Here is a 20,711-nt window from a genome sequence, read left to right as displayed (position 1 = left end):
CCTGGTCCGTGGTCCGTGGAAAAACTGTCTTCATGAAACCGGTCTCTGATACCAAAAAGGCTGGGGACTGCTGCATTAGATTACATTTATTAATCTAAATTGAAAGGGCCTAATTTTTAAGTCAATACATAAGAATATTTGATTTGGATGTCGGATATCTCATTCCTTTGCTAAATTTATTTATTTATAAAATAAATGTAGTAGGGTTTGTCATTAAGTTGCCTATAAAATATTCATGTCATCACATAGAGATTAATTTGTTTTTCTTACTCATTTGTACCTGTTTATCTGTTTTTTGTTTGTGGGACACGTCCTTTGACAACTTGACTCTCCCCCCTCCTGCTTCCTTCTCCTTTTCTGTCTCCATATGGGGCTTGTGACCCCACGGGCAGCCCTGTTCTACAGGTTCCAGTTAGCCAAATCTTGCTACTTACTAATACGTGCATACCGTGCCATTGAAGTAGCATAATGAGGCTTAGTTTTTGAGGGGTTGTTTTCACCTGACTGGCAGGTATGCAGGTACCTTGTCTTGTTTCATTGCCTTGACCCTGATGCTCAGGAGACTAGCAAGGCTAGCTGTGTCATCAGAGTAGTTACTTTCATTGTAAGTTCAGGCTTGGGCATTATATTGCCTTCATTAGCAAAGCAAGTAAAAGTTGAATACTTTATTAATTGTGCCAGATTCATACTTAGCTGGTACTGACAACAACAAAAAATGTTGAAAATAAGGTTATTCATAAGCTGACTACTAAAGGTTGACATTTCCACGTTTACATGTAAAAATTATAAAGGACTAACAGATTATTTTAGATACAAAGAACTTGTAGGATACATATCACATTTCTAGATATTACTAAAAAGGCCAATAGGAACTTTTAAGCAATGAGATGATAAATACATCGGGGAAAATAAACTCAGTAGAATAGCAGTAGTCTATAAAGGAAAAGCAACTTGGAAGAAAAGAATTTGAAATAATAATTATTGAAATGTGGCAGTTGTACATCATCAAGATTGTTGGCTAGCACCCCGAAAGAACTATATTTTAGAACCTTATATATGGTAAAGTATAAGACAGTGGCTAAAACAAGGAATTGTAAGCTTAATAAAGTATCTTTTCTGATAAGTTAATGTATAGAAGTAATGGTTTAAATTGAGTTACTCATCTTATTCTTAGGCGCAATCCTTGAAATACTAGTTCCATGAGATGTTCAGAAGTTTTCTCAGAAGGGTCCCATTGGTCAATAGGTTTGGAAAAATGATATATCAATGTATTTCTCCCCTTGGAGAATTTTAGTAGTTTAGGGTCTCTGAGAAGCCTAGCCATAAAAAAAAAAACCCTGCTTAACTTGGGGTTTTCCAAAACCATTACGAGCTTTCATGCATGCAAAGAGTATAACAAACACACACTCCAGAAAATATAATGGAGGGGAAATCCCAGTCACAAGAACAACAAAAGCTGTAATACACATTGGAATAAACTCAGGAAGGCAATGAGTGCAGAACCTAATGCACACACACACACCTAGGAAGCACGAAAGGTGACAGAAATGGAGAAACACTGTATTCTTAGAGAAAGAAGAAGAAAGATCGGTAGTGTTCTCTGCCAGTCTGTAGGTTTAATGCTATCTAATCCATATCTAAAGAAGATTTTTTTTTGTTACTACTTAAAATGAAGTCATAGAGAATAAATATGCCAGAAAAATCTGATAAAGAAAGTAATAAAAATGACTTAGAGAGTAAACATATTGTAAAAATACTGCATTTAAATAACATTATACTTATGCCAGAATAGTTAATTAGATCAATGAAAGAATAGGACAGTTTCAGACACTGACACAGATATATGTATTTAGTTTGTGATAGAAGTGTCATTTCATATCTGTAGAGAAGGACTTGGTTTTCAGTAAATTATGTTAGCCCAATGGAGAATCATTTTGGAAAAAAAAAGGTTGATTAAAGATTTAAATTTTAAGAAATCATAGAAGTATTGATAATCTTGGATGTGGAAGGTCTTTCTTGGCATGATACCAAAGTCATACCACAAAAGAAAAGATTGATCAATTTAATCATATAAAAATTATAAACTTTGGTATGCCAAAACCCTTCCACATTAAAAGTCAGGATACACAAATACAACAAATATTACTTATATGACAAAGGGTTAATATATTTGCTATGTTAAAAGACCTTACAAATTACTAAAAAAAAAAAAAAAAAAAAAAAACAAGAATGCAAACCCCCTTGTAGAAAAATGGACAAAGGACTATTTTTGTGAAACTCTCATTTCAGAAAATAAGGAATAGGAACAGATGGTCATTAAACTTATACCGGTGTGTCTTGGGTACAGCACTTGTAATAAGTGTGAAGGGGCTGGAGTTGCAGTCCTAGAATTACCCTGCCTGAGTGGGATATTGGCTTCATAGCTCTTTAAGCCTTAGTGTTCTACTTTGTTAAAGGGGAATGGAAAAGTATTTCATAAGATTACTATGAGGTTTAGATGAAATAATTCATGTAAGCCACTTTGCTCGGTACCTGGCCCGTCATAGTCACTTACTAAATGGGACCTGCCACCATTAAAGAAAGGTAGAATAAGGCAAAGAGCCCATCAGTTGATAAAGTTGAAACAGAATAAGAATAGTTTGGGATAATGGATCCTCTCTAGTTAAGTGTTAAACTTATTCTTTAAGATTTATTCTTTAAGATGGACAATTTGGTAATATATAGCAATGTGCATAGTTTTTGATCATTTTAACTTCTTGGAATTTATCTTAAGGAAACAGGATAAAGAGATATATGTAACAAAGATTTTTTTTAAGTCATATCATGGTTTATAGGAATGGGAAAAATGAAAACATTTGTGGTCCATAGGCAGAACATAATACCAACATGAAAGTCAAGTTTTTGAAGAATAAAGATACGGAGAAATGTTCAATGTTTGTTATATAATTTTACAAGAAAAAGCAAGATACAAAAGTTTATATAGTTAGATCCCAATTATTCTACATAAGTAATATAAATTGAAAATAGATTTGAAGGAATATTTTTTTTTTTTTTTTTTTTTGAGACAGAGTCTCACTCTGTTGCCCAGGCTAGAGTGAGTGCTGTGGCGTCAGCCTAGCTCACAGCAACCTCAAACTCCTGAGCTCAAGCGATCCTCCTGTCTCAGCCTCCCGAGTAGCTGGGACTACAGGCATGCGCCACCATGCCCGGCTAATTTTTTTCTATATATATTTTTAGCTGTCCATATAATTTCTTTCTATTTTTAGTAGAGGTGGGGTCTCGCTCTTGCTCAGGCTGGTCTTGAACTCCTGAGCTCAAACGATCCGCCCACCTCGGCCTCCCAGAGTGCTAGGATTACAGGCGTGAGCCACCGCGCCTGGCCTGAAGGAATATTAATACAAGAATTTTAATAGTGGTTTTCTTTGGTGGGATTAGTAGTTTTAATTTTTTCATACTTTTCTATAATAGAGTTATTTTACACAATAAACCTATATTGTATAATGCAATAAACTTATATGATAAATTCTCAGCCCAATTTATCAACCTCTGCTTTTTTTTCTCTTATTAAAACAAATCAAAGATACCTTTTTTGAAAAGGAAGTATTATATTTTTTAGGATGACTATTCAGGGAGAGAGACCAATATGAGGTGGAGATGATGGGGACAGCTTCGGGCTTCAGTGAAACATTTTATATTGTTTAATAAGGAAGATAAATGACTAAATTGTTAACATGGTCTACTGAATTTTCAGAATTTTAGAAGAAATATAATTCTGTTCATTCAAGGTGTATTTGACACAATAATAAGGAAGGTAAATATATTCATTTTGAAAAGTCAAGGAAAGCCAAAAGTGTAGATTAAATATTTGGTTAACTTACCTCCAGAAAAAAAGGTAGTTTTTTAAAAAAATATTGTTGACAAAAAAATGTGTTACACTTGAAATTGGTTCTAAGCATGAAGCATGATTAAAAAGAAAGCAAACAATTCTCATTAGCCAAGATATTCAGCTTCCGGCACAGCATCAAAGAATTTAATATACTAAATAGCTGCTACTAGTTGGAAGAAAAACTGAAAATCTCATGCAGAGAGCCTTTGAAAAATTGTCCAAGTATAAAAACTGTTTTATGTTTTTAATTATTGGGATTTGGATGGAGTTGAAATAAATAAGTAATTATTATAGTGGCTTTCACAGGTTTGTACTCTCTGAATAAAGAATAAGCTCTTACATGAAAAGCTAACCATAATTGTCAGTTAGATGTTTCACCTGACTTCTAGGGTAGTAAGTGCCTTGTTTAAAACAAACAAACAAATTGTATATGTGTGTGTGTTGAAACAACTTTTGGCAGTAAGGTTCAAAGGGGCTGATTTATTTAAAAACAAAATTGATTTTTGTTATATGTTATAACCTGGGGCTCATTTCATTTATAGGCGAGTGGCTGAACTGTTTATGTTTGATTTTGAAATCAGTGGAATCCATCTAGACAAAGAAAAGGTAAATCTTCTTTTGGCTCTTCCTATTTAACTGACATTTAGTTGGTATCTTTGTTGCTACAGCCCTTGTATATACTGCTTGAATATTATAAAAATGCTCAGGTCTTTTATCTGTCATGAAATTCTTCTTTAGGTTGTGTTTGAATGCAGTACTCTCCGAAAACTACTCTATCAGCCGGTGATAATTCAGATTAAGAAAGACAAGACAGTTTTGGTGTTTTCGATGTCATGGAATAAGGTTGAGATGGGCCATCTCAGGAAAGACTGAATAGGAAAGCTGATGTCACTGAAGATGGGAAGTACAGGCACTATCATTAAGTAGTGCTTACACTACTTTACATGAGTGTATTTATTATATTAGACATGTCTTTGACAGAGCCATACACTTTTGTTCTTAAAGTAGCGAGCAAGGTTTATGCTGGGATGGATGGCCTTTACCTCGGTCAGGCCCCTCGTTTTACAGATGTGGAAACCAGGACAGATGATTTTTTCAGGTTCCTGTCATTCTAAAGCTGGCCACTGTTCTTACTAGCACGCAGCATCCTACAACACCAAGTATCAAGCCTCAGAGTTGGACGAATGGAGGTTGTGGGGGGACTTGACACCACTGAAAGTCCAGCCTGCCCCATGGCATCTCCCCGACCCACCTGCAGGCTAGACTGTTACGGTTATGCTGTTTTGTTTTAAAGATAAATGTTTTTCCTAATAAATATAGTATAATTAAGCCACTTAACCTGTGAACAGAAATTAGTTTATCACAACATCTTGGAAAGTAGAAGGCAAGGTCTTGGGGATATGTATCACATACAATGGATATTATCATTTTGACAGGTGCTGGGTTTGGGGAATGCAGGAGCCACTCACCTGTGGCTTTCATGGCTCAGCACATGATTCCTGGTCTGACCCTGAGCCGGGATGCGCCTTCCCGGCAGCCCGTGAGGCTGATGGGCTCTACTGTAAATTCACATTGCCTAAAGTGACCGATTTGCCCCTCTCCAAACCAGTTAGTTCTTCATTAATACCTCTCTGTAAAATAAAATTCTGGAGTCAGGTTGTATTTTTTCCCTTCCCAGTATTCTCATATCTTAATTAGTGACCAGGTCCTTGGATTGTTCCTTTAGACCTGTATCTATCTGCATCCCGAAAACGAATCACCTTGATCCTTACCACAAAATACCTGGACCATCCTAAAGGCCTTTGTTTTCCTAACACTCACCATAATTCCGTCAACTGAGCATTTACTATTTTAAAGCATATGTTTTTCATCAAGTCTTCACAGCACCTTTGAGGTTGGTACTACTGTGATTCCTGTTTCATAGGGGAAGAAACTGAGGCACCTAGAGATTGTGGGAGGTAATTTTATAAGTCAGACAGACTCCAGAGCCTGCGCTGCCAGCCCTGCCCATCGGCTTTCTGCTGGTCAGTCTTACCAACGACTAAACATTGGATTCGTTTTCTCAGCATTGATTGATTTGTTATTCTCTTGCCCAGTCACTTCAGTGACTTCCCATTGTCCAGTGAAATTATAGATAACTTCAAGAGTTCACACATCTCTCCCAGCTCCCGTGCAGCTCATCACACCGGTGCCCTCCCCGTGCCTGGTGCCCTGTCTTCCTCCTGTGCTGCTCAGCAGCTCTGCCTGGCTGAAATCCCAGGAACCCTTCACCTTTGGGCCACATTGTCTGGGAAGCTTTTTTCAGTCCCCCAGGTGGAATTTTGCATTCATCTGAACTCACATTTTACTTATTTCACTTATACAGCATTTATCTTTAACTGCCTTTTATCAGTGATGCTGTCATTGCATTGCTTATCTAAATTATATACTTATCAGGGACCAAGAGCATGGATCATGGTTTTTAATGCATATCAGTTTTTGACTCAGTGTAATATGGAATGAATGTATGTTGAATCATAGTAATGCTAGCTAACAATCAAGTTTGGTATCTTCAGAAGGAAGGTTGCTAATAGAGAATATATTAATGGTTTTATTGTTTTATATAATCCTCATGAAAGCTACTTTCAAAACTTTGCTGACAAATAGTGTATGTTCAGTTTTACCAGCATAAACATTGCTGCTTTTATCTAACACGTGTTCTTACAGTATAGCTGCTCTTTCCCAGCAAGTACCTCGCCAAGGAACCATCAACATTAAAGATGCAACTAAAGTAGTCCTGCTGAATTCCTCTCTCTTGTAACTTCCATGGCTGTTCTCAAAGGTGCTCCACTAGGACAGGATATAAGGAAGACATGTTACTTTTTTAAAAAGACATCATAAAATAAATCCACTAATGTAATCTACAAATCATAAAGCCTATATTCTTTCCAGTTTATTTCTTATTTAAATTTTTACTTTAAGGTCTCAAATGAATATAATTTAAAAGGTTAAAGTTAATAGAAGTGTATTTTTTAAGCAATCATTTAATAAATAACAATTGCATTGAATTTTTAGAGAGTTCAGAGTACTGCACATTTAATTGTTATCTCAGAGTGATGAAATGATATGCCTAGCAAATCACTGAAGTCAGGAAGTGAACTCAGTTTTTATTTTTCCAGGGATTTTTACCAAGTGAGAAAGTCTTCCAAATAATTAATTCTTATCACGTTTTAACTTTTTCTTCATAGCAAAAGCTTTGGGGAAAATTTTGGAACTATAATGTTATTTCCAGATCTCGGTCGTCCTTTGTGTTATTTCACTAGTTACCATTAGGGGGTGATGAGTGGCCACATCAGAAACAAGACGGGCAGGGAGAATCTGGACTATGAAGATGTTGGAGTCTCTGAAAACTTATTTTTCCCATGAAATTGGAATTTTCTATATCTTTCTAGATATTTAGAATCTGTTAATAGCTATCAAACCTCCCTCCCCAGAGCAATATTTGTAATATACTTTCACCTGAAGCTCCCCAGGAGCCCTGTCCAGAAACCTGTCAAGTGTTTTAGTAACGAATAACTGAAAATTCATCGCTCGTCCTCCAGCAGACCTGACTAATTATGTGGACGATAGTTTATATTTCATCTTAAAACATCTGTGGCAACCCCTCTGATAACACCCATTGTTCTCAGGAGAGTGTGTGTTGTAAAGGTGTGACTGAAGAGTCAGCCTGCACAGCTGCGCCAGCAGTGTTCACGCCCTCATCACTGAAGGCTGAGGGCCTGGTGGCAGCGAGGTCCTCATGCCACATGCCAGGGACACAGAGTAGATGGCAGGGCCCTGCCCTCTGGGGCTCCAGCCTGCTTCTCACTGCTCTCTGCCATTGTTCAGCAGCATCTCAAGCACATGCAAAATCAGAACTTTTACAACACACTTCCTCCTTTCTGGGCATTCACTCTACTTTTGTGAAGAATTGTATTGATGACTTTCCTTTCCCTCTGTCCTTTAGTCTGTCTTTCAATGCTGAGTATTTTTTCTAATTGGCCCTTCAAATACTTATTTATTTTTTTTAGTCTAAACATACTTTTTAAGCATCATATTGAATAGATCTAACTATCCTACTGTTCTCTGACTCACTTAACAAAGGGATTTGTGGGGAGACAGAGGAGGATGCTGTATTTTTAACATTGTTAATTTCAAAGATTAGTTATACAACCTACACATAAAATAGAACTCTAGAAGTTACATAAATTTCAAAGCATGGAAATAGAAGTTATGTAAATCTTAAAGGTTGGAAACATTAGAAAACCACAAGGATCATCTTTTTTGTCAGGATATTAAATATCTATCAAGAATAGAATTATTATTTACAATGTATTACACATTTATAACACGTAATATATTCAGTATATTCATTTTATTTAGTATATTTAATGTATTAGGAAATTATATAATTCAACAATATGTATATTGATTTGTCACCTTTATAGGTTATCTGTTAAATTAATTGTGAAATATTAATTTGAAATGCCTTTAAATAACTTCTGTTCCCCCCACATATAGCGTAAAAGAGCAGTGGACCTTAATGTTAAAATCTTGGATTTGAGTAGTACATTTCTTATGGGAGCCAACTTTCCCAACAAGGTTGTGAAGCATCTCTTACCAGAACACATTCACCACAACTTTATATCTGATGGCAATCACATAGTCATTGATGGTCTCCATGCAGAAGCATCAGACGACTTGGTATGTGTATTTCATTCTCGTTATTGTTTAGGTGTCATTTGTGTGCTACTGTTTTGACCCAAAATTTAGAGATAATAATACTCTTAAAAACCTTGTAAGTGTTAACAATTTAACTTGTGGGATCATCAATTCCATAAATACTTTGAATAACGAAAATGGTTTAACTACTGTGCCTCATAAAGAACTCCTTATTTTTAAAGTATAACAGCAATGGTTGACATTCTAGACTACTGAGACTTTTTAGTGCATAAAGTCTTTACTTCACCTGGTTAAAGGTGCTTTATGACAAAGAGATACATGCATTGGGTAGAAGTTTGTCCCACCATACCCTAGAACAGTACTCCAAAGCTCCAGTCAAGTATGCTGTTGTATCCCCTGCTATTTTATGACTCCAAAAGCTTTATTCATCTTATGTAAACTGTTACTTTATTTTGAAAGCAGTGATCATCTGTAGATAAAGTGGTGAGTGTTAGCCTGTGTTATTGTTGCATAAGACTTTGTGTTATGGTATTTATCTACTTCACTATTTACTTTTTAAATATAGGTGCGAGAAGCTGCTTATAAAATTTTTCTTTATCCCAACGCTGGTCAATTGAAATGTTTAGAAGAATTGCTCAGCAATAGAGATCTTCTGGCAAAGTTAGTAGGGTATTCTACATTTTCCCATAGGGCTCTCCAGGGAACAATAGCTAAAAATCCAGGTAAGCCTGTTTCTCCAACTTTTAAGGGCAAAATAGGGGTTTTATGAAACAACTTATGATTTTAAGCCATCTGTAAATGAGTGTTCTTTTTTTAATACAGAGTGGCATTTATTGTGATTTTCCACATATTTTAATAGGACTGGTTTTTAAGGAGAGCTAATGATTTGGCATATATTTCATGTGCATGTTGAAAGTAAATCATAACCTAAACTTTCATTTGATGCTAGTTTAGATTATTTTCATTTTAACTCAACGAGTTTCTGTGATCAGTCTAATGAAATTAATTAAATTAGGGTGAGAGGATATGAAATATCAAGGTTAAATGTAGGCTATCCAAAATACGTTGTCCTATAAGCCTTCTTTTCAGAGGCAAGAGTACTGCTTGGGAAGGTCCGTGCTAGGTGTGGGGCGTGAGGGAGAAGTGTATTTCCTTGGGTTTGTGATAAACTTGTCTCCTGCTATGTTGAGTTCCTTATGATTGAATACTGTCTAAGAGAAAATGTTATACAATAAACATGTAAATGTATATAGTAAGTTTTTTCAAAAGTTTCATTAAATTCCAGTTGTTGGCCAGGCACGGTGGCTCACATCCGTAATCCTAGCACTTTGGGAGGCTGAGGTGGGAGGATCACCCAGGAGTTGGAGACCAGCCTGGCAATAGCGAGACCCAGTCTCTACAAAAAAATTTAAAAATTAGCTTGGCATGGTGGTGCATGCCTGTAGCCCCAGCTACTCAGGAGACTGAGGCAGGAGGATTGCTTAAGCCCAGGAGCTGGAGGCTGCAGTGAGCTATGACAATGCCACTGTACTCTAGCCTTGACAACAGGGCACAACCTGTCTCTTAAAAAGAAAAAAAATCCAATTGTAATTTAGGCAGTGAGTCGTGAGTCAGGAGTAGGGTGATTGCGCTGGTGGAGCTGTGTAGATTCAAGATCAGCTGGGTCAGTAGTCCCAGCTACTCAGAAGGCAGAGGCAGGAGGATCGCTTGAGCCCAGGAGTTTGAGTCTAGCCTAGGCAACATAGCGAGACTCTGTCTACAAAAAATTTCTTAAAAAAGGTCACAGAGATCGAAGTTATAAGACTTAGTCATGGGATGAGAGGAGAAGGAGACAGTGTGACAGATGCCGTTGGTTTCTGGTGTGCATCTTGACCCTGGAAATGAACTCTGTTTGGGTGAAGATCACATCCTTAATTCTATCCTGTCTTTATGCCTTCCGTATTCATGTTTGTGTTCAACTTCTCCAAAATTCTCTTAAATCCCCCCAATTTTATTTCTCACTCTTTCATAAACAGCCGTTTCCCTTGACCTATCAAGGCTCTCTGTTAAGCCACAGGTACGTCACACTCTTTCCAGCCTGGGTGCCGTTGCTCGTGTCGTTCCCATGTGGGGAACAGCTTCCTCCTCCCAATCTGTCTATTAAAATCTTACCCAGTTTTCCAGGACTCAGCTCAAAACCCACCTCTTTCATGAAGCCTTTTAAACTTTTTTCTTTCCTTGGACTCCCTTGTCCCCAAACCCTTAAAGCACTTACAATTTGTTTCTTGTAATTTAGCTCCTAAATAGACATTATATGTATGTTATGTATTATATATGTATTTTTTATTATATGTTTTTCTGTAGTCCCTGTTGTTACCAGTTTGATTACAATAGTACTGTATTTTAATTTTTATATTATAATATAAAATAATAATATTAGAACATTATTCAGTGCTTACTCTGTCAGTATCTCATTTAATTCCTCTGAAGCCTTGTAAAGTAGCTATTTGTAGCCATGTCACAGATAAGGAATCTAAGATTATACGGCTGAAAAGTGGCAGGACCAAAATGTAAACACAGTCTAAATCTACAGTTTTCCATAGGCTGCGTGAGACCAAATATTCTGTCTTTTATATCATCTGCATCCTCTATTTTCATTCATTGATTCAACAAATATTTACTGAGTGCTACTGTACGTCAGATATTATTCTAGGCCCTGGAAACAAATCAATATATAAAGCAGATGGAAATTTCTGTCCTTACGTAGCTTACGTTCTTATGAGGGAAGACAGTTAAGAGCCAGGTAGGTAGAAGTACATGGTATGTTGTTAGTTAACCCAAGCTGTGGAGAAAATTGAGTAGGGGTGGAGACTAGGCGTGAGTGTGTGGGGGGTGGTGCAGTTTTAGACAGTCAGGGAGGGCACGCTGAGAACCTGGCACGTGGGCATGCTGTTGTCAGAGGTGCAGGAGTGAGGCTGTGGCTCTCAGGCAGAAAGTTCCAGATAAAGGCACCAGCAAGCGCTAAAGTGTTGAGGCAGAAAAGTGCCTGCCATGTTTGAGGAAAAGCAAAAAGGGCAGAGTGGCCCAGTGGAGCGAGTGAGGGGAGAGTGGTGACAACTGGGAACAGACTGCTGAGGGTGGCCTTAGGTAGGGCCTTGACTCGAGCACGATGGGAAGTCACTGGGGGTTTGGGCAGAGTAGTGCGGTGATCCAGCTTCGACGCTCATGGTTAGCTGTGTGCTGCTGCCGGCGAGAATAGACGGCGGCAGGGCAAGGGGAGAGGAGAGACCACTGAGAGGCTGCTGTGCAGTAACCACGGTGAGAAACAATAGCATCTTGACCAGATGGCGGCGGTGAAGGTGGTAAGGTGTGCTCAGATTCTGTGTGTGTGGTATTTTAAAAAGAGAGTCAAAGTTTTTGACCTAAGCAACTAGAAAGAGAGAGCTCCTGTTAGCTAAGATAGAGAAGACCAGGAGCTTGGTTTTGTTCCAGCGAAGTTGGAGATGCCAGTTGAAGTTCAAGTGGCAACGTCGAGTAGGCAGTTAGATGTATGAGTATGGCGTTGAGACAGTTCTGAGCTGGAGGTATAGATCTGAATCTTTGTTTAAAGTCATGAGACTCTCCAAGATCACCAGGGGAGGGCACTTAAAGAACGGAAGTCCAAGAACTGAGCTCTGGGGCCCTCCAAGTTTACGAGGTCAGGTGTATGAGGAGGACCAGGGAAGCCCACCGAGAAGGAATGGTCAGTGGAAGACGGGGAAAGTGAACGGAGTGGGTGGTCCTGGAAGACACACAAAAGAAACATCTCAGGGCGAAGGGAGTGATCGGCCGACTCACGTGCTGCTGCAGGTCGGAGGGGAAGAGGCCTGGCTTGCCCACCAGCTCAGGGAGTGTGGATCGGAGCTCACCAGATCAGAAGCAGCTACTACAGGTGCCATTCGTGGGAAATGACCCTTTTTCACTAAGCACTTGGTGCAGTGATATTTTGCAGTGCAGCTGTTGTACACGTAGTCACATAGGATATGCCCTGTGTCTCTGAAGGATTTAAAATTTAGTTGAGGAGCCAGGTATATACATATAAAGATAAGTAATAATACAGGCTGGCCCATTTTCAGTGCCAGATGAGTAGTGTAGACAAAACAATGCCCCAGGATTCTAGGAGTTTGGGAAGTCTGTCAGATGCCTGCGTGGCTGTGGAAGGTTTCGTGAGGAGTGAAAGCTGAGGGGCACAGTGAGGGAGTGGTGGGCGCCGGCGGGGAGCAGAAAGGCTCAGGAAGCGGGTAAATGAGGTGAAGGTGGGCACTGGTGTGATCCGCCAGTCAGAAAGTAGCTGTGCAGTGAAGCATGGAGTTATTTTCAGGGGGTTTCAACTTCAGTCTTTTCAATATGACAGTTTTCCAGGTAGATAAATTGAGGCAGAGTCTTCACATACAAGATGACTAGAGAAATCAAATGGGTGAATGTTAGTAAAACGTGGTTATGGTTATTAAGAAATAAAAAGCATACACAGAGATTCATGTGAAAACAGTTTTGGATGGCAGCTGGTATGATATCCTGAAATGAAATTTCATTTTTGACTAAATAACAGTTTTTTTCTGAAATTCCTAATGTTGTTTAATCTGGTACATGAGGCAGTGTTTTCAGAGTTAGCACATAGAAGACTCGTTAAGTATTGACAGTGGAAGAAACCTGGTGGTCTGGTTGAGGTTAACCTCTGTTCTTGCCTTTGCCTTTATTCCACTCAGAAAGGAGATAACTTAAACTCAAAAGAGGGCAAGAAACTTAAACCCCTGTGAAAGATCATCTGGAAAATGTAAAAACAATGTTTGAGGAAAACTAAAATACATATGAAAGCTCTATACACACAAGTCAGTGGCAAAAAGTGCTAAATTAAAAAATATACATGAAACATTTCCTATCATGGGAAAGAATGGTAATTCTACATTGCCTTTATGGGTTTGTAAATTATAATGTCTACGGCTGAAGTATTTTAATACATACTTTAAAAAAATTCTATCAGAACTTAAATTTTTAATGTTCTGATTTTGTTCTATTTTCTTTTGGTATTGATCCTGAGTAGATTATTCTACTGTCATATATAAAAATAGAAATGGTTACTCAGAAAAACATTGATTTTTAAATTTAAGTTTCAAGAAGTTATGCTTCTAAACTGTAATGATTTTTATGAACAAGTCAGAGTCTATCTCTTTAAAACTTAGAAAATATCAGACATATCTAAGAAACTTATTTTTTTCATCTCTGCATATTAATAAATAGAAACACATCGAAATTTTGGGTTTTTTCTCTAGCCTCCTATTAACTCTTTTAATTTTGGGATGTTATTTAAGGCTTTGGATTATACTATGTCAATTTAATTTGTTTTTCTAAGAGATCATTGTCATCTAGAAATATTTATTATATGCTTGGTATATGTTAGCAACCCTGCTTCCCTTTGAAAATCATCATTTTAATGGAGATGTAGTGTATAGATTATGATTATTACATTATAATTTTAACAGGTGTGTTCATTGTATTTCACATAATTGAAGATATTTTCTTTTGAATTTCATTTTTAGAGACTGTCATGCAGTTCCTTGAGAAACTATCTGAAAAACTTTCTGAAAGGTTAGTTTTTATTCTATTATTTAGTTTTTAAAGTTGTGTTATTTAGTTTTTTAAGGAAGACTTATTAAGAATTAGGAAGTGACCTATTAAGAATATGAGTGTTAGAATGCTGGGTCGTATCTGTGGACTCTTCAGCAGGTGCTCCTCACTATGAATGAGTTGCACTTTGAAAGAACAGAGTTGTCTTCCTCAGTTGCCAATCTTAAAAACTTAGGCAGTCCCCCCTCATCAACCCATGGTCTTTAGGACCATGTTATTCATATGTAATTTAAAAATTCTGACAAAACCTTTTTGAAACTTTTTATTTGGACTTGTACTATTAATTTTATAACAAGTTCATAAAGTAGTATTTCTCTTCTTTTGGCCTAAATACAGGAGGCTTACGGATATGGTGGATTAATACATGTTTTTGATTTCATGTATTTTAAGAATGCTCTGTCTCAGTGTTTATAATTTCAAGCTGAAGTGTTTTCCTCTCTTCAGTGGGTCCCTCTGTTATACCCCTGCCTTCCCTGCCCTTCCCTGCCCTTCCCCTGCCCAGTCCCTTCGATTGCACACTTGCCATTCACTGGCCCTCTTCTGGGGCTTAGGTGGGGGATGCAAAACTCCAGAAAGAGGCATGTAGTGGTTTGTAAAAGAGGGTAATGTTTTCCTCTTTTCTTTCTTATAATGCTGTCTGAAATTTTGTTTGCCTTTTTTGTCTATACCATCACATTCATTTTAGCTGAAATTTCTGTTTTGGATTATAAATTCATGTCTTAGAACCCATTCCTCTCTATTTTGGATTATGTTTATAAATTCTAAAATTTTCTTTTAATAATCCTAGTGAATCACTGTCTCTTTGATATAAGCAAAAGGGAGAGTTAATTATGTAATAGAAAATTTATTCTGCTTTGCTTTGTTGCTTAAGTGTTAGTTTTCTTTCTCTACTTGTGTGTAGCTATAGATCATATTTTGAGCAATAAATATCTCCATAATTTTACAGTTATATATAGGAGTTAATTCTAACAGACATGTTATATTCTACAAACATTAGGTATATATGTAATTATTGTTCAGCTAGAGTTTGTCTATAGGGGAAAAATTATGACTAACAATCTTAAATATAATGTGTATTAATATTCTTTTGCAGAAATAATTTGTTTAGTCTCTTACCTTTTTAAGGTATAACAAAGATAGTGATTTAAAGATTGCTAATTAATGCTTTGCATGTTTCTGTAACATTGCTAGTTTTTCCTCATTTTAGTACTTTTGAGACATGTCCACCATGATGCTTTTTAAGGTACAAATTACAGTAATATACTGATTTATATATTGTTTCTTTTAACACTTATGTAAAATTTGGATTAATATTGATTTATATTTGTACTAATTGCATGTACTTTTATCATGAATGTTGGAACGTAACATAAGCAGGTTAGTTCTTTCATAATGTAATTATTAAGATTTGTCCCAGTAGGTAAAGATAAACCTGTCTTACAGAACTAGAAAAGATTTTGAGATGATACAAGGGATGAAAATGAAGTTAAATCCTCAAAAATCTGTAAGTAACCATGTTGGAATATTTTTGTTATAATATAAACAGTCTGTTAACTGAAAGCATTATCTTTTGATTCTGGAACTTTCTTTTGATATGCTAGAGATCTACATAGTCTTGTTTGTGATCCTTGGTTTTGGTGAACAAAGGTATTGAAATATTTGACCTATATGTCTGAGTCTGATGTTGCCTGGAAATACAGCATTTTTGTTGATTATTTGACATACCGTGTGTGTGTGTGTGTGTGTGTGTGTGTGTGTATTATAAATGTACGCTAACACTGTATTCATGTAAAGGCTGCTTCGTTCTGTGAAAAGTTGGGTTCTCAGTTTGAAGCAGCCTTTAATGCTCAGTGAAGGCTTGATCTGGCAGGTGGTGATTTTAACCATCAGTGTTAATGTTGCAGTTTACTCACTCATTTGTTCACTAATTTATGGCTCAATGAAATAGATCATTTGACTGACAAAGTATACCCCATTTTAAAAATACTTAGGTATTGTTTTCAATCATAAGGTCATATGATTATATGTTCTTACTTACGTGATCTTATAGACTGAGTGTTATGGCCAGAATGCTGCCCACATGATTGGGGTGCCCTGGAAAGTGATGAGATTCCATATATTAGGACTCTTTCCCTTTTGGTTCAAGGGCACTACAGAATTGCTGGGCTTGTCTACACTGTTCTTTTGTAGTTGCTATTGTTGATAATTTTTAATTTGGTCATGGCTGCCAGAGCCATAGTTATAGGGAAGATTTAGGGAAATGGGCCTCACAGATTTAGACACGATTTACCAGCTTCCCAGATAGAACCACTAAGAAATAGATTATTCCTATCAAACTCAGAGATTTATAGAGTAGCATGTCAATCTGTTAATTTATGGAAGGGCTGTATCTAGCAAAGTAACTAGTATTAGTCATCTGTACATCTTGGCTTGGTAGGTAGGTCCACTTAGGAAACTAGATATTACATCAGTAGATCAGAATTTAGTTTGGTGAATATAGAAACAAAATAAAAAACAAAATTTATGTCACCAAAAGCTTTCAGTGAAAGCTAATATGTCTTGAAACTATCCTCCGTAGATATTTTTGTACAGCTTATCAATACAGGTTATTTAGCAGATATTTGTGAAGTACCCAGGCTTCTCATGAAGTCCCTGTGTTGGTGAATGGTACCACCATTCACTGTGCTGCCCTGGCTGGAACCTGCACTTATTCTAGGCCAGTGGTTCTCCACATGTGATCCCTGGACCAGAAGCAGTAGCTTCACCTGGGAACTTGTTAGAAATACAAATTTCAGACCCATGGAATCAAAAACTCTTGGGTGAGTCCCCACAATCTGTGTTTCCACAGGCCCTCCCCGGGATTCACACTCCCTTACCCCATAATTGGGCATTAGATCCTGCAGATTCTCCCTGTGCCCGTTGCTGTAGCCCAATGGCTGGAATCATTGTTGACTTTTCACCCAGATTGTGTGTAATTGTGGTTGCCTAACTTGTTTTCTAGCCTTTTGTTCTTACGCCCCTGAAAACCATCCTGGGTTTGAACTGTTTAGCAGGGTGCCTAGCCCAGAGTTAGGCACAGAGTTGGCACTCAACACTTATTTGGACTGTGAATGAATGCATTGCAACCAGGGGGATTTTTCTAAAAAGCAGATCTGATCTTGTCACTTTCTTGTTTAAAATTCTTCAGTAGCTCCCAGTAATGCTCTAAGTTCCCTTCCCATTGCTTCACTTCTCCCACTGAGCCCTCCTGATCTGGCTTCCACCTGCTTCTCTAGCCTTGTCTTTTGCTGCCCCTCCAAGCCCAGTTAGTGTTCTTTGGTCTCTCCTAATACCTGTGGGATGCTTGTGTCCTCTGTTCACTTACTTTTGCTTTATTTCCCTGCTTTGCTTTCTTTTACTCTGTAATTCTAACTGATATTGATGTGCCAGCCACAGGCAGCTTCCAGTCATTCACAAATACCATACACAGGGTGCCTTCCCCCTTTCTCATCCGGATTAACTGCTCCTGTCCTAAAATTCAACTCAGGCGTTGCTGCCTCCAGAACATTTGCTGACCTTGCATTGTGATTTAAATACCCTTCTCATGGGCTATGTTTTACATGGCACAACGTAGACATGACATACTGTCCTCTGATTGTCTAGTCACTTGTCTTTTCTGCTGCCTAGACCAGCAGCTCCTTGATAATAGGGACCATGTGTTATTTGTTTTTGTATCATTAGAGCCTGTACTCTGGCATCCAGCGATGGTACATAATCGTCTGTTAGAGGAAGTGTGTGCCAGGAACTGAACATGGGGGCGGGGGGCGGCTAGACTTTTAGGGACACATGCCTGCTCTTAAAGTGCTCATGAGGAAAAAGAAAATAAGCCTACAAGTATCTTGTCACACATCCCGTGGTAGAAGTGTTATCATGGAATATGGGAAAGAACACCTTGTTATTTGAGGAGATACTTAAAGGCTGAGGGTAATGAGGAGAGCGGCCAGCATTGATCGAGCTCTTGCTCAATGCCAGGTGTTCTGCTTAGCAGTTTAAGTGCATTCAGCAATCCTATTTGGGAGGTGCTGTTGATTGATTCAACAAATATTTACTGAGAGACTCCCATGTACCAGGCTCTGCTCAGGGTGCCAGGATATGATGACGAACAGTGCAGACAAAGTCCCTGTCTTCATGCAGTTTACAGTCTGGTATGGACTGAAAACCTGAACCCAGACAGTCTAGCTGCACTGCCTGGTCTCTTCACCTGGACCCCTGTGGGAGGGATGATTCATTCAGGTATTCAGGCTTTCCCTTCTTTTAGTGTTCTGTACCAGTCTTCAAAAACAACCATTATGACATATTTTCTTTGCCAAGATTAGCGTTAATTCTTCCTTAGTTACATTTTAAATTGTTGCTTTCATTTTTGAGATCTCCCCTAAGCTTCTTGCTTAGATTTAGAAGGAAGCTTAATCTTACCTTTAGCGCCCTAATCTTACCTGCCGTATGTTTTATGGATAATACATTGGTTACATTTGGGGAAAAATTTTATCATGGCCAATTTAATCCATTAATGTTGACTTTGGTGAGTTTATATTTTAGAATGACATTTGTTTACCTTTCCCCTAAATTCTGGGTTAGGTCTTACTTACACCTCTCTATCCATTGATTATAGGGAAGTCAAAATAAGGAGCCAGCTATTTCCTTTCCAAGCTATAAATTTTTAGGTATTTTATGAAATTTTTCTGATTTACATTGACAATAGCTGGTTTACATTCTATAAGCTGGCTGATTTATAATAACTAGTTTATATTTCATAAGCTGGCAAAGTTACTGATAAAAATTATGTAACAGTCAATAGCTTTCGTAATGATGAATTATTCCGTTGTAGGAAGTAATGCCTTGGGATCCTCCCTACTACAGTGGTGTGATTCGTGCAGAGAGGTAAGTTTTTCATGAAATACCCATATATGAGAAGGAAGAGGAAAACTAATGTTTATCGAGCACTTGGCACTTTAATTATGCAACTACTGCCCTCCACTCAGTTGCCTACATTATAAAGCTGTTTCCTCCCCAAACTCGTCCCCTCTGCTGGCATAGTCTGCACCTGCCCAGGTATTCTTCAAATGCGTGTATCATTTCCTGTTTAACACCCTTAACTATCTCCTCACGGTGTCTAGACTCTGGTTCTTCTCCAGCCCTCCCCATGTGTAGCTTTCTGGCTCTCTTACTAGACTGTGAGCATTTGGGGGCTGCGACGTTGCTAGAATCCTTGTTGTGTCCCGTTACTGGCCCAGGGTAGATGCTCAGCAACTGTTTGTTGACCTGATGAAGGAATAAAGTAGTACCTGGCCAGTGCTACATGGTTTTCTTATGTGTTCTCATTCTTATTTGAACATATTGTTAACACACCTTATTGGCACATCTGGAAGGATATAAATGAAGTAAAGATTTAGGTAACTGAAGTTGATTGAAGTACTCCTCTGGCTTCTGTGTTCTCCTATGTTTGTTATATTGTGGAAATATCTTTTTCACCCTAAATATAAACTATTTCTGTCATTTTTATATTTATTTGTGAACCCAAGAAATATAGAGGTCTGTTCAAAGTGAACACATTTTAAAATGTTTATGGCCTAAGCAACTTTATTTGCCCAATAGTAAATTTTTTAAAAATTTCAGAATTCTACCCTTTAACAACTTGTTAACATTTTTCTCTTATAGTTAATCTTTGAGATATGCAGTTTAATTAAGAGTGTTAAGACTGATTTAAGTAATAAAATAAAATATGTGGGGTTTTTTTCCTCATTAAAGCATGTTGGCATGTATCATGGTAATATGTATATTTATTTGATTGGTATTAAGCTTTAAAATATTTTTGTTATTTTGTATTATTGAAGCATCAAGTAAAGGGTAGTAGGTACCTCTCTAAAATCAGACTTTATTAGTTTATTTTAATTATTTCTTTTAGCATTTGTCTTAAAAGCAGAAAACAATGACTTTATATGTCCTTTTCTGCACTGGCAGGATATGTTGCCCTAAGATCAGTTAGTGTGATAAAGAGCTTACTCACTTAATTTTCATTTATTTTTTTCCCTTTGGCCTCCATCTGACACTATCCCCCAAACCAATTTCAGTTACAAAGCATAATTGTCTCCTAACCGATAGGTAATATTTAGTTGGCTACTCTTTTTTATTTATGTATCCCAAATTCAACATCAGTCATCATTTTTATGAAAACACATAAACTATTATTCAAAATCCATAATTTGGTTATGATAAACAGTGAGTGCTTAGACTATATTATACCTTAACGTAAGATAGAGTTTCACAAATGTGTTTTATGGTTGCAAAACTTTAGACCCTGCTCTTGACAGTTGTACAAAAAATGTAATTTCTCTTTTAAAATTCTTTCAAAGAAGATTTGGCTTGTATGTTTGGCCTGTAAAGATGTAGCATAAAGTAATACTAAAATTTGTTTATTAATACTTTCCATATTTATGTAAAGTAT

General features: G+C 37.3%; 1 protein-coding gene across 1 annotated transcript in view; it reads left to right on the top strand.

The window, feature by feature from the left end:
- The window catches only part of MIPEP (mitochondrial intermediate peptidase), a 114,784-nt gene that overhangs the window by 10,328 nt on the left and 83,745 nt on the right, over nucleotides 1–20,711 (top strand). Inside the window, exons 5-10 of the mRNA XM_069467420.1 lie at nucleotides 4,429–4,492; nucleotides 8,426–8,608; nucleotides 9,153–9,309; nucleotides 14,143–14,191; nucleotides 15,674–15,734; nucleotides 19,095–19,147. Coding sequence (XP_069323521.1) covers nucleotides 4,429–4,492; nucleotides 8,426–8,608; nucleotides 9,153–9,309; nucleotides 14,143–14,191; nucleotides 15,674–15,734; nucleotides 19,095–19,147 — 567 coding nt within the window. The remainder of the gene's footprint in view (nucleotides 1–4,428; nucleotides 4,493–8,425; nucleotides 8,609–9,152; nucleotides 9,310–14,142; nucleotides 14,192–15,673; nucleotides 15,735–19,094; nucleotides 19,148–20,711) is intronic.

Source organism: Eulemur rufifrons, chromosome 4, assembly GCF_041146395.1.
Source record: "Eulemur rufifrons isolate Redbay chromosome 4, OSU_ERuf_1, whole genome shotgun sequence".
NCBI classification, from domain to species: domain Eukaryota; kingdom Metazoa; phylum Chordata; class Mammalia; order Primates; family Lemuridae; genus Eulemur; species Eulemur rufifrons.
This window is presented reverse-complemented; position numbering and strand designations above follow the sequence as displayed.